General features: G+C 38.0%; 1 protein-coding gene across 3 annotated transcripts in view; it reads left to right on the forward strand.

Annotated features, from left to right (window-relative positions):
- LOC121407551 overlaps positions 1-7024 on the forward strand; it is a 30024-nt gene extending 23000 nt beyond the window's left edge. For all 3 annotated transcript variants that reach the window (XM_041598687.1, XM_041598685.1, XM_041598686.1), the window contains exons 8-10: positions 64-187; positions 4576-4827; positions 5610-7024. In XM_041598687.1, the coding sequence (XP_041454621.1) occupies positions 64-187; positions 4576-4827; positions 5610-6899 (1666 nt within the window). In that variant the 3' untranslated portion in view covers positions 6900-7024. The remainder of the gene's footprint in view (positions 1-63; positions 188-4575; positions 4828-5609) is intronic.
- The last annotated feature ends 8221 nt before the right edge of the window (positions 7025-15245 follow it).

Below are 15245 nucleotides of genomic sequence, written 5' to 3' on the forward strand. Positions count from 1 at the left end.
GCCCATTTGCTCATTAACAAAGGGGCTTGCCGACTGACTGTTTCTGATTTACTTCTTTCACAGGGATGAGTATGAAGTGATGATATCCCGAATACTCTGCAATCACATTCCCTTTTTCAAGGACATGAGCATTACTGAACAGATACCACATCCTTATCTTGAAGAGATGAAGAAGAAAAGTGTTGTGGTAAGTATACATTAGAATAATGGGAAATAATTATTTGCAAGCAACTTGATAGAAATAGTCTCTCATTGCCCAACTTACTCAGAAATATTCACACAGATATCTTGTGCTATTTCAATCACATTTTCTGATGGCATTTCATTTAACTAATGCAAATTACAAAAATATCAGTCATTTATTTGCATGGTTTTTTTACTGATTTCTGTGGTCACTCCTGCTGGGGGGGGGGGGGGGTTGAAGAGTGGACAGTATCTTTGAGAGAAAAAATGCAGTAAATATGGTGCATTTTGTAGGTAGGCAAGGATTGTGAATAGTGTCAGAAATATTTAAAAAAATGAGAAAAAAATGGCCCCTAAATCACCATATTTAAACTTGAAAAGGGGATATTATTTGCATCGACTCTGGGACCTTCTGTAACAAGATCCATGAACGGAAAATCCTTTACCCCAATAGAAGCCTCATAAAATTTTCAAATTGGAAATGGAATCCCTTACTCCACATTTCAATATCCCCAGTAGGTCCAGTACTTGTATTAAAATCGGAATATCCGAGTTAAAGAGAAATTCCAGTAGTTGCAGTAAACACTGATTTCATGAGAAAGTCTGTAAAACAAAGCTTAATTGTCAGTATATCATCGAGGATCTAGATCTGGTACAGTTACATAAACTGACTAAAGATCCCCAACACAGATAAGCGCACGTGGGACACTGTATAATTATTGCTTTGAATGTCGGGCCCGACGCTCTACGCGAATCCTGTGCTTATTTGGTGATTTCTCAGCAATTACACAATTTCTTCCAGAATCCTATGGCACATACGTTTTATTTATACAAACAGACACTTTGGTGGTCATTTCATTGGATTCTGTACGAACTCATTTTGATATCGTTACCAAAATTAGCATTTACCTTTAAGGGTATATATTTAAAAAATCAGTGAAAAGAAAGAAAAATTCATGTTTAAGGTGTGGTGTGTGTATTTGAGTTTTGTAAGATGTGTATCAATCAGATATAATTAATCATGTCTGGGACCGACCTTTATGCTAGGTTCCCACTGCCGATCAAACCAGCCCGACCAAGCCCGATCAAGCTATTTTGGCCTGGTCGGGCTCGGTCGGCAAGGGCGATCGGGGTCGGTCTACCTTGATCGGTATCGATCTGGCTTCCTACACGACATTTTTTGGCATGCCAAAAAATGTCGTGAAGGCAAGCCATCGTACAGCGATCGTGTACTGATCGAGTAGAGATCGAGTTGATCGAAAATCGATCGTGTAGAGGTCTAGTTTGGTCGGGGTGGATTTTTTCCGCCGATCACTACCCGATCATCTCGATTCACACACAACTTCTACACGATTGGTTCCCGATCAACTCGATCAACAACTCAACTGCTTCACGATCGATACATGTCTGCCCTGAACACTTACTCGACCGAACTCGCTCACTTCTCGACTGCTTTACGATCACGTCCCAATCACTTCCCGACCGCACTCGATCTTTCGGATCGCAACTCAACCAAGGGCAAAGACACAATTACGTGCTGATCTTATCACATTTTCTTCGTACCAGTAGGCCTATTATTGATATTAAAATTAATCAGTTCTGGAATTGGGAGTGATAACAGGTGACTACTTGCAGCTCTTCACATACTCCAACATGCCGCGTAGAACTAAACGTAAAGCTGCGACAGCTGCTGATACAGATGATGGCAATGAATCGACATCTTCAACATATTCAGTCACAAGGCCCGAAGAGCGTACAGCAGCACCTCAAACCGAAGACTCCCCTGCCAAACACACCCGAAGACATGAGCACATGAAAAGAAGTGTCAGTGCTACTGCTGCGTCATCTGATGTGACTGAAAGTGAAAATGTAGCTACAACCTCGGCCATCTCACCTCCTGTAGAAATCCCTCCACTGGCGTAAATCCCGGGGGGATGGGGGGATATATCCCCCCACTTTTTGAGGAGGGGGGATGGCCTGTACAAACATCCCCCCACTTTTTACGGAAGAAATGAAAAAAAAAATCACAAGAGATAATTGTTTTGTTGGTGAAAATTAATACCGCTTAATAAATAAAACAATATCATTGGATCATAAAATGCAAATAAAGAGCCAGTTCACCATTTGCAAACGAATTACTTTTGTCCTTATTATAACATTGAAGAGAAACCCCCGTTTCTTCCAATTCATCACTGTTGGGGTTTTGGGGAGGGATTAAGATGGAATGTCAAAACATTTTGAATGTAATCTCTAATAAAACCGTTAAACCATAATGGGGTAAAAAAGATAACAATATCGGAGGGGTATTTGCCATATGGACATACAGTGGCGTAACTACTGGGGGGGGGCATGGGGGGCACATGAGAAAATGAGAAATGAGGGAGAAAGGAAGAGAAACGTAGTGGGAAAGAAGAAAATATAATTCATTATAATGTTATAATATAATTATTTATGTTACATTACATAAGAAACATTTTTATCATAACTTCATGAAATATAATTTGCCCAGGGCCTACGTCTTCATTGTTCCTGGTGCTCGCATTGTCTGTTTAACAAGATATGTAATCCTGTTGTACTAAAACATCACGTTTTCAAGTCAATATAAACCAAATATATTTTCTAGCACTTAAGTTATCATATATTGACATATGCTTCTTTTACATGACTCAAAAAGTGATATAAACATTTCCTGTCCGTGATTACGTTCGCATTAGTGGATTGGTGAGATATGTCTGCTCTTCGTGAATTCGTAAAATCAGTCCTTAAAATGTCCCTTCTTCTGATCTGAATATGAAAAAGTTTCAGCTCGCGCTTCGCGCTCGCATCATTTGGTTAATGAAATACCTATATGGTCCTAGTTAATTCCTACAAAGAAACCTTTGAATGCCCCACTTCAGGTCTGAATTATCTAAATTTTCAGCTCGCGCTTCGCGCTCGCAATATTTGATTGGTGAAATGCGTATGATAATCATGATTGCAATGACTACGAAGAGTGTTTCATGTGTTCAGATGTAATTCTAATAAAATCAGCAAGCGCTTGGCACTCGCATTAGATGACTATGGTGAGATATGCATACTCTTAATGGATTCCTAAAATATATTCCTTAAAATCTCGCTGTTTGTGGTCAAAATATAAGAAAATTTCAGCTCGCATTGTTTAGCAAGACAGGTACCTATCATGATTACATAAATTTGATTATAATGTCCCTTTTTAGGTGTGAATATAAAAAAAATCAGCTCGCGCTTCGCGCGCTCACTCAGTGATTAAAAAAAATTGCTGGTGCCCCCACAATGCCGTGACCCACGGAACGCCAGTGTGGACATATCAATGACAATTCCTTGCATATCTAAAAACATGATTGCAAAAAATGCCAAAATATTTCAGTCATCCCCCCCACCCATCAACACGGATTTACGCCAGTGAATCCCTCGGTTGACCAAGAAAAAAAACGAACGTGCAGCAATCTCTTTTCGAACAAGTTGATCTGCTTGGGTCTAGATTGTGTAGAGATCGGATGGACGTCCAGCTAGTCTAGTAGGGATCGCGTTGGGATCGTATGTAGATCGGAATGATCGAGAAGAGATCTAAGTAGTGGTCGACTGTACGTCGTGAAGGAGTCGTAAATGGTCGAATATGGGTCGTGAATGGTCAAATAGCGGTCGGGAAGAGCTCGTGTTTAGGCATGTGGTCGGGATTGGTCGGGGAAAAATGGGTGATCGGGCTTGGTTGGGTTGGTTTGATCGGCAGTGGGAACCTAGCATTAACGTCACCATCCGAAGGACGTGACCAGGGCTCGAACCTCTGCATCAATTTGTAACTTCCCCACGTAGCTTGGATTACAGGCGCACACCACAACGCCCAGACAGATAAAGGACTTACATTTCTGTAAGGCTTTTATATTGTATGTTGTCATTTATGAAAATTTATGAGTGAATTATGAGTGATTGTATTTTAAATTATCAGCAGCCACTTTTCATTATGTGGAATTTTGGGAAATCTGCATAAAATTTGTGTTTAGGGTGTTGTACTGATCTACCCTGGAATTCTTGTATAGGGTGTTTTTTCCCTAAGGACGATTTTTGCAGATGCTGTCCTCTGTTCAATGGAAGTTGAATTCATTGTCAGAGAAAATCATCAAACTTAGGCCATAGCTTTTGATATACCATAAATAATTTGTTATTATCTATCAGGAAGCTATCTGCCAGGATTATATTTAAAATATGGTGAATAAAACGTCACTGATGATGTAGATGATGGAGAACTGTGAGGGGATTAAATTGCATGCCATGATGATTGGTGGCTGGTCACAAAGAAAGCAGACACAAAAAGACAGAGAGACACAAACACAATATTAAAATTATGACAATGACTTTTTTATTACTAATGTACAGATACCACTAGGAGTGCTTGAGAAAGATGATAGCCAGATAGAGGATATGGTAGATGTATTGGAGTATATGCACGGATATGTACCAGGGGATGATAAGTCACCAATCCCTATGATTCTCTATGGAGATGTACCGTCCTGCGAGAGATTCCGTGATGCAATTGCCTCGAGAATCAACGAGGATACATCCTGGAGTAGACTGAGTGGCTTATTGCCATCGGCACAGGAGTGGCATAAACGTCATCTTTTGCTACAGGTAAGCCCCACCTTTCTTTCTTCTGTTGTATACTTAAAAATCTTTGAAGGTAGCAAATTCTAAATTGTTTAGTGGACTGTTTTATCAAGCTTTTCATAAGTTACGCATATCCTTACCAACGGCAGGTTACACAATCTTTTTGTTTTCATAAAATGCACAAAATAATCCCTGGTACGACTGAATTTCTAATTTCCCAAGTTATGAAAGCTTGACAAGTGATAGACTGCTTTCGCATGCTTGTTAGGGAGTTTTAAGCTGCATACATTGAGATTTCAAATAATGCTAATCAGTGTTTGAGAATCTGATTTAGCACCAAAGAATTGTCATAGTTTGTGAAGTCTTATGTAATGGGGACAAAGAGATTGTAGTCGTTCTAATATATTGAAGAATTTGTCCATATAAGAGTAAACCTTGTAAACTTTGACTTCAAAGAGGCAATGGAAAATTTAAAATTTGACTATTTCTGTAAGGCCTTTGTCTTGGATCTTGTCATCTATGGAGATTTTATAAATTATTAATGAGTGATTGTATTTTAAATTATCAGTAGCCACTTTTCATTTTACCCTTGCCTTCCACCCTTTCCCTCTGTCTCTATCATCTCACTGTTAGAGATTCAATATTCAGGAGACAGACCACTTTTTATTGACTATGTAATGTGGATTCTGTTCTGTATTTTCCCTCCAAAGTGATGAAGTAAATGTACCTAACTGAACTGTACAACATTTAGCAGTATATATCAATTATTCATGCATTTTTTGTTTGTTTTTGGTTTGTTTTAACAGGATACCTACAAACTCCTTTATGATGTAAAGAGTGTCAAGTCTTGTGGAAGTATGTACTATGTAAAAAGCAAATACAAGCATAGTAAGGTGACACCAAAGGTCTCCCAGTGCTTTGATGATGCAACCAACCTTTTGAGGTTCACAACAGAAGCATACGTGTTGGCTGCAGCATGTGAATATATGGGCATAGAAAAGCTGAGTGATACCCCTAAAGACCTGCCACAAGACCCAGAGGAAATGTTATCCTATTTCAGTAACACATGTAAATGTGTGCTAGATATGTCTTTCCATCCTTACCAGATAGGCGAGGGAGACATGATGATGGATGTAGGGGGAGCTGAAGAAGCTGTTGGAGAGGATCTTGAGAATGATGATGAAGACGAGGATGATGAGGATGATGAAAGATCTTGTTGTATTTGTAAAGAAAAACACGAAGATGTGAGGATTATGATGTGTGGCAACAAGAGATGTAGAAAAGATAAATGGTGCCATTGGGATTGCCTGAAGCAGAATCAAGATATCCTCATCCATGGACTATGGCTTTGCAGCGATAGATGCCATCAGCAACATCTGAAGGATAAAGGAAAACAGAAGAAGCAGAAGAAAGATGTGGACTCAAAATATGAATATTCCAAAGCTCTGCTCCATCTCGGTCTGAGTGAGATGGTACGTCATGATGCGATACGAGAAGGAGACGGTAATCGCATGATCCAACATTGGCGTCTTGATCTTGCACATTTCTTTGACAAGCACCACAGGAAATACCTCGCTGAAGGACACACTCTTCTTATGGATGTGAACGGGGGAGTATCAGAGAGGAAAGGTCATCAGCTTTTGTGGAATAGAACAATGAACATGCTTGGTGGTGATGGAAACAATGCAGGAAAGGATCTTGGAATGGCCATCATGAATAAGGATTACATGAAATCAGTGAAAGATGTAGCAGGGACTCTCAATTACGGTTCCATACCTCGCTCTGTTCAAGGGGTTTGGTCCAAGAAAACAGTGAATAGGCTGTTTGATGCTCAGGTGTTGGGGAAAAAAGTGAAGGGAGATGAGGAAGCACCAGGAAAGTATACCTTTGAAATTGGAGAATCTGATACTGCAAATCTGGTTGAACTCCTGGTCAATAAGAAGTGCCTGGTGGAAGTTCCTGGAAGATCACATACAGGATTTGAAAACTTTGAGTTTGAACAAAGAGTCGATCTTCATGAGTACAAGGCCAAGATGTCATCCCTAAGTGAGAGGAGGATAAGAAATGCTAAAATAGCAAAACTATGGAATGAATAAGAAATGAAACAGTGGTACATATCATTATCGAAGGAATGAAATCATTGTAGGCCTATAAATACCTGCATGTATAAATCAACCAATCTCACCTTATCAGTGTCAGACTCTAATTGGAATAAGGTGATAGCCAAATTGCGTTTAACCATAACATCAAAGTAAACTGAAAGATATACTTTTTTGTGAATGCATTGTAATATATTTCTCTTTCCTTCCTGATTTAAGGTATTCTATGTCATTGTGAAAAGATTGATTTATGATTAGGAAACATCTCCACACATCGTTAGAATAACTATTCTGTGCCATGTGTGCACACAACCTAACCTGTCCAATTATAGTTAATGGCATTCTTCCCCAAATCTTGAAGACAGTTTTTTGTCTCACCTGTGAAGCAGAGTGAGACTATAGGCGCCGCTTTTCCGACGGCGGCGGCGTCAACATCAAATCTTAACCTGAGGTTAAGTTTTTGAAATGACATCATAACTTAGAAAGTATATGGACCTAGTTAATAAAACTTGGCCATAAGGTTAATCAAGTATTACTTAACCAGCGTTCTCGCCAGAAAAAAGTTCACCCATGTCGGGGACTTGTGCTGCCACTCCCGGGGGGTGGGTGCGGAAGCGACGGCCTTTTCATCAAATAGAGACGCCAAGGAAGCCCCATTGTGGCGTATTTTTAAGCCCACACAAATGCACATAAATGCTAGGCCTGGGAGTAAACATCGATTGATCGAAGTGTTCGATTGGCATGCCGCCAATCACCAATCGATTAGCAAAATTTACACAAATCGAATGTTCGGCAGATCCCGATTATGACATTGGGAGAACTCGAATACCCAAGTAATAATAACAAAATGACAAGAAAACAATGATGACACTTCATACAGGTTTAAAAATTATGTTACCGAGATAATTTTTCAAAAATAATCAATGATTGTATTACATTCACAGTTACACACCAACATGAAAGCGCTCCGATTTTTTTTAAATCCCACCCAACCTTGCCCTCGATACACAAAATGAGTTCACTGTCTGCGTGCACAAAACAAGAAGAAAACACACAACCAAGCTCACTTGAGCTGATTGGACCTTCGGATAGCCAATGAAACTTTTGGGGAAACAAAGAAGAAGGCAGTGGTTCCCTTATCAGGAGAGGTCATGACTTCAGAAATAAATTGACCCCTCCCCCATCTGTGTGTGTGTGAGGGAGAGAAAAAGATAAGGGTGGGAGCCGGAGAATTCCTTTCATGTTCAAAACAATAATGCAACCTTTTTTCTATCCCCCTCACACAGTGAAAACTACATTCCAACATATACATGCGCCCGTCTTCACCAGTACTTTCTCGACTAGTCTCCAAAAATAGACCCAGTTATACATGTAGGTTCAAATGATAAAAAATCGTAATTTTAAAAGGTATTTCAAATTAAATATTTTGCAAAATATTTTTTTGAAATACATGTGTCGAATCGTGGGCAGTGCCACAAGTGGGGGCGGGGACATGGTGTGGGCAAGGGATGAAATTGTTCAAGAAATGCTCCACCTGGGGTCAGTCTCAAAGAATAGTTCATGAATGAGTTGTTTACATCTTTGGGCTTTGGAATTTGGACTGATCTGGGCTGATTCATTCATATGCAGGGGTGTGGCACTTGGAGGGATGCATGCAGAGTACCAACATGGATTTAGGAAGGATTTTCATTGGAACAATAAACTGAATTTTGATGTAGTTTCTTTTCATATAAATATCATGGAGAAGGGGAAAAAAGTCCTACTTTCATTTATTACAAACATGTGACTTTGGTGGAGATTTCACCATAAAGTAGGTCAACTATTGTGACTTAAAAGACCTGATTCCCGACGAACAATCGAATCATTCGATTATTTTTTTTCAGGAAATAATTGAATGGTAAAAATGACACTAGTCCCAGGCCTAACATCCATGCACCATAGCGATCACGCACAGTTCTCAAACTCCTTTGCTATTCGTTCATTGTGTGCAGAGAGGGCGGGATAAAATGACAAACACAGTACAACTCCTTTGCTATTCGTTCATTGTGTGTATAGAGGGCGGGATAAATGACAAACACAGTACAAGTACATGTTCCTTGTATATACAATGCATTTATTCCAAGTTCCACTCCCATCATATCAGTAAGCGCAGCTACCGGTAGGTCATGGAGCATACATGTAGCTGGTGTGATGTGCGGGGCAGACGGGGGAATAGGCAACGGAACGACCGTACCGTGCCGTCATATGCCCGCAATAGCAGCCGCGAGCTAGCTGGGCGCCTTGCCACTTTCCTAGCCGTAGTAGGCCTGTAAGTGGTCTTAAGTTGGTGGGACTTCGATAAATGAAGTTGATATCACTAAGATGAGTTCATGGAGTGTATTATTTTTTTCTGAATATTTCCATTTAATTTTTCCACGCATGTCGCTGAAATTTTACGCATGGTTCCACTTGGTCTCCATTTCCGCACGCATGGTGTTTGCACCATGCGTATTATACACTGGCGAGAACGCTGTACTTAACATCCTATTAGAGTTTCATGTCACATGACCAAGGTCAAAGGTCATTTAGGGTCAATGAACTAAGACCATGTTGGAGGAATCAACATCGAAATCTTAACCTGAGGTTAAGTTTTTGAAATGTCATCATAACTTAGATAATATATGGACCTAGTTCATGAAACTTGGACATAAGGTTAATCAAGTATCACTGAACATCCTGCATGAGTTTCACATCACATGACCAAGGTCAAAGGTCATTTAGGGTCAATGAACTTTGGCCGAATTGGGGATTTCTGTTGAATTCCCATCATAACTTTGAAAGTTTATGGATCTGATTCATGAAACTTGGACATAATAGTAATCAAGCATCACTGAACATTTTGTGCAAGTTTCAGGTCTCATGATTAAGGTCAAAGGTCATTTAGGGTCAATGAACTTTGGCCGAATCGGGGGTATCTGTTGAATTACCATCATAACTTTGAAAGTTTATTGATCTAGTTCATTAAACTTGGACATTAGAGTAATCAAATATCACTGAACATCCTGTGCGCGTTTCAGGTCACATGACCAAGGTCAAAGGTCAATGAACTTTGGCCGAATTGGGTGTATCTGTTGAATTACCATCATAACTTTGAAAGTTTATGGATCTGATTCATGAAACTTGTACATAAGAGTAATCAAGTATCACTGAACATCCTGTGCGAGTTTCAGGTCACATGATCAAGGTCAAAGGTCATGTACGGTCAATGAACTTTGGCCATGTTGGGGTTTTTTGTTGAATAACCATCATATCTCTGTAAGTTTATTTGTCTAGTTCATAAAAAGTGGACATAAGAGTAACCATGTATCACTGAACATCTTGTGCGAGTTAGAGTAGTATTCAAAGTCAGCACTGCTGCTATATTGAACCGCATGATGCAGGTGAGACGGCCAGAGGCATTCCACTTGTTCCAGTGAATGTATTCTGTGGTAGTGATTTTTGGGGTCTCAAAGAGCATCCAGATTTGTGTAATTCATGCAATTTAAATTATTCTCAAGTGAAATATCCATTCTTTTCTATGTTTCACAATATGCAAATTTGCAGGGTTTTATGCACTTGGCCTAATTCACAGATATTGTAACAGATCATCATGCCTAAACTACTTGGACTACTATCACTTTGATCTAATTGTTGTTTGGTCAACCCATCATCTGGTCTACTACTCACTTGGCTTGTCATTTTGTCTAATGCCCAGATCAGATGGTCTAATTTCCACACCGTCTATTTTGTCAAATGAAAATTTGGTTCATGAACAATTGTGGTGTTAGATCAAGTGGATATGTATTATACAAAATGGGTAAACTCTAACTAAAAAGTAGACAAACTTGTGAATGGAATAAATGGCAGTTAGACTAATTGTTTTTTATATGACTGGTTGAAGTTTAAATAGGATTGAATTATATGGGATAAGACCAACTGAAAGTTTACAAAGCGGGGATAGACCAAGTGGTATTTTACAAATTTTGAGTGTTACCCATGTATTGCAGCCAACACAAATAAGTGGAGTGGGACATTGTATTATTATTGCTTTGAATGTCGGCCCGACACTTGACCCAAATCCTGTGCTTATTTGCTAATTTCTCAGCAATTACGCAATTCCTTCCAGAAGCGTTTGGCACATATTTTATCTATACAAACAGACACTTTGGTGGTAATTTCATTGGATTCTGTGTGAGCTCATTTTGATATCGTTACCAAAACTGGCATAAATCTTTAAGGGATCAATTTCAAACCTTGTTCATGTACATCTTTGAGGGACAATCTTATGGGGCATTACAAGAAACTTGTCAATTTTAGGTCAAAAATTGATTGAAATCCGTGCATTTCATTGTAAATATGTGATTGATTGATGGCCTGCTTCTTGCATCAAGAAATTTAAATTGATTTGCTTTAGTTAGAATTGATCCATCACTCATAAATGTGCTTCTGAAATTTGCAATTGATGGCAAATATCTTCTTGCAACACCCCCTTAACGTATTTAGAGTTTGTGAGGTAAAACGTTTAAAGTCTTGAGGCCATTAGATGTACCTGAATATGTGTTGTTTCAACTTTCAAACTTTTTGAGGAATAGCACTTATCAATATTTCAGTATTAGCCAAATTATAATTTTGAAAAATATTGGATTATGGTTTTATTGACCACAAATACTGCTCTGCATTGTTTTCAACAAAATCAGTGAAAGCTGTTGACAATTTGTCTCTGAAATATTTGTCAAGCGAAAAAAAAAGGTCATCAGCCTGTATTCTTAAAATTTTCAAGGGTATTTTTTACCTGCGGATCTGTTTTTCTCCCATACTTATCTGCCTTTATTTTAGCTACAGGCTTGTAACCTTGTAACCCCACCTCAAAATGCACTCTTTCATGCTGACTCTTTGCTGAGAGTTGAATATAGACACTACAATGTTTAGTGAGCCCAGAGAAACAAACTTGATTGAATGAAACATTTTTTAACACCCGACTTCACAATTAAATTTTAAAACATAGCAGAACTGGAATACTATTAGTGTTTTAAATGTGCTTTTAGAAGCAGCAGAAATGGGAAATAAATACTATGTAAAAGTTCTGTAACCAATAGCATGCAACTGTATGTGTTTTGAATTTTGTTTGCAAATGTTAATGAAGTGCATCAAATCTGTGCAAAACATGTTAGAAGTTTGTTTTCTATGTTGATAGTTGTTTGACTTTTTAAAGTATTTTGAAGTCCAAAACTTGAAAGGGAATTTATAATATCATTTTTGAACACTTTATATAGAGGCCTCATCAGTTCTAAAAGATATACCGGATATCTTCATGTGTATGAACACGGTTTTGTAATAAAAATGTAAATTTACAATAAGACTAGAAGGAAAATTGTCAAAGCCCTAAAAGATATTTGGGTTGTTAGATTTGATCTTTATATGTTTACTTGAACTTTTTATAAGTCAGAATTTTCATTATATTAAGTTAACTTTTCAAGTTAAAGATTGAATTTTTTTGGGTTAAGGACGGAGAGGTGAGGTTATGTGATAATTCATGTCATTTAAAACATTTGATTTGGTTTAATAGGAGAGTGTTTCATCACCATTTGTCTACTGAAAATTTGTCAGATCTGACAACTTTACTCTGCTTTAATCGGCTGAGAAGCTCTGTTAATATTATGGTAACGGTCAGATAAGACAAGACTTGTAGGATGAATATCTGACAACTTTTCTGATGAAATGCTTTTCTGAAGAGTGGATGGTGAACACACATGAATCAGGCTTTACTTAAAGAAGGATACATAGGAAACAGAAAGAAAAATGAATGGTGTTTGTATACATGTACAGTAAACCAAAAAAGAGCTATTTGTTTTGTTGACATTTTTTTCACAGTCATGGGATGTGGTCATTCATCCATGAAATAAAACAAAATGCAATGTTATAAGTCAATTGTCAAAGTCTTTTCTTTTGATTACAGCATCAAAGCAGCTGTTCTTGGTGTTCACATGGATTTACTAAAAATATTGAAATATTTCTTCTGATTATCTGGGCCTTGTTGCATGAAAGTCACTAGGATAGTAAATTTGAATCTTTCATGGAATCCTTGATTTTGATTGGCTGTTGAGCAATGTTACCATGGCAGTTACCGTTGTATGGCAAAGAAACTATTAGTTGCTTTTATGTAATGAGGCCTAGAGATTCCTTGAGAGCGGAGGAACAGCTCTTTCTTCATTTTATTCCGAATTACGTAGTTTACAACTAAACACATTTACACATTAGTTGAAGAGAAAGAGTAAGAGAGAGTGGGAGGGGGTGCAAAAGCTATTTGAGGCTTGTTGATATTATCTCACTTCAGATTACATGATTTATCTACCTCCATGATTTATGCAATTCAAAAACACAGATGCGTTATGGGGATTCATTAAGATATATACGTATTGTGTTTTCACTGCAGCAAGTGGAGGGATGTTATACAGTTAAGGAGGATAGAACGCCAAAGTTCGGGTCAACAAAGTTATTGGGAGATTACCTTGGATTAGAGGAATATGTAGGTCTAATAGACAATTTTTTTTAAGTTTGGGAAAAGTGAATAAAAAAAACAGAGTAGAGAATACTGATGAAAGTTTAGAAAGAAAAACATATAGTACATTAATTATGCATTTTCAACTTTGAAAATAATGACAGTTTGCCCATTTTAGGAATGTGAGTAAATTAAAATGGAAGAGTAGTCCTTGCCTTGCCATTATGAAGTGTAAGGTGTTTACTTCGTATATTCTTGCCGAACACAATTACAAATGAACTATATGAAAGATGCCAACAAGAGAGTATTGAAGACATACCTATGAAATAGGACATGTATTAAGAAAGAAACGAATGACATTACAAGGACGGCACTGCAATGAACCCCAAAGGATGGAGAAAATGAGGTTGACCCAAGAACACCTGGCGACGGACCGTGGAGGACGAAATGTCTAAACTCCGACACACCTGGGGATCACTGCAGAGACTTGCCCAAGAAAGATGGGAGTGGAGAGCTTTTGTTGCTGCCCTACATGCCAGGAGGCATAATGGGGAGTAAGTAAGAACTTTGAAAGTAATGACAGTTTGCCCATTTTAGGAATGTGAGTAAATGGAAGAGTAGTCCTTGCCTTGCCAATATGAAGTGTCTGTGGATAGAGATTTCATAAAAAAACCCCACAAAATTCATAACTTTATTATTGTTTGATATTGTTAAAACTTTCACCTGTCTACTTTTCTGATTTATCTTTACTTTTTTTATTGTTGGGTTGAATTCCATTTGAAAGGCATTACTGGGTGTTCTAGGTAGCCCACAGATTTTGTAATGTTGAAAATAACTGTTTTCTGCTATATTAGTTTGGTTGTAGCTTCTCTGTTCCTCTTTCATATATATATATTTTTTCAGAAAAATCTATTTCAAAGTTTCAATTATTTTCAGGATTGTATGCGCAACGGGATGATATGCAAACAAGAGAGTCTACTATGTCAGTTTTACTATTTTTCAGAAATATTTCTTTGTATTTTTGTTTTTTTTTTTTGGGGGGGGGGGGGCATTCATTAGAAGCTTGACACCATGCTTCTAAATATGAAATCATCATATCAAGTATATTTTTTTTACATTTTCCCCACCAATAATAAGGGATAGCACAGATGCCCTTTTCTCCTAAGAATCTGGTAAATTTCAGTGAAACTCCTTTTTTTTAAACTAGCATACATCGTCCAGGCATCGGAAACCTCCCATTTTCCCATGCTGTTTTGTATGCAAACATGATGTCCACCTTTTAATGTAAGTAGCCCATGGGCTATCTCAGTAGTGTACCTAGGATTTTCCAGGGGGGGGGGCAAAAGTGTCTCCCACAAAAAATTTACAAGCAAAAAAAAAAAAAGAAGGTCTTTAACCACAAAGGATTTTGTACCCAAAAAAAATTGACAAGCAAGAAAAAAGGTCTTCAACTTCGTCAGGGATCAGTTGTGACTCGTCAGGGGGGTTACGTCCTTTTTATGGGCTGTGACTCGTCACTAGGCTGTGACCCCCCTCCCATAGGAGTGGGCTATCTTTTTATTTGTAAACTGATGTAAAATATTTCGATTTTAGCATATTTGATAAAAGAAGCTCTTGATAGATCTAGTTTACAATTATGGCAATTCCATATGTCACTGTAATAATGAACAATGAAATATCTTTTGTAACCTGTATTCTCATTCTTCCTAATCATACAAGTACACATTCTTGAGTCTCTTCCATATAGAAATATTTTATCCCCAAAACTTCTACTTCATTCTGTTTTTATTTCATTATCGAAGACACCATACGTCTTAGCCACCCCA

This window comes from Lytechinus variegatus, chromosome 2 (genome assembly GCF_018143015.1).
Source record: "Lytechinus variegatus isolate NC3 chromosome 2, Lvar_3.0, whole genome shotgun sequence".
NCBI classification, from domain to species: Eukaryota; Metazoa; Echinodermata; class Echinoidea; order Temnopleuroida; family Toxopneustidae; genus Lytechinus; species Lytechinus variegatus.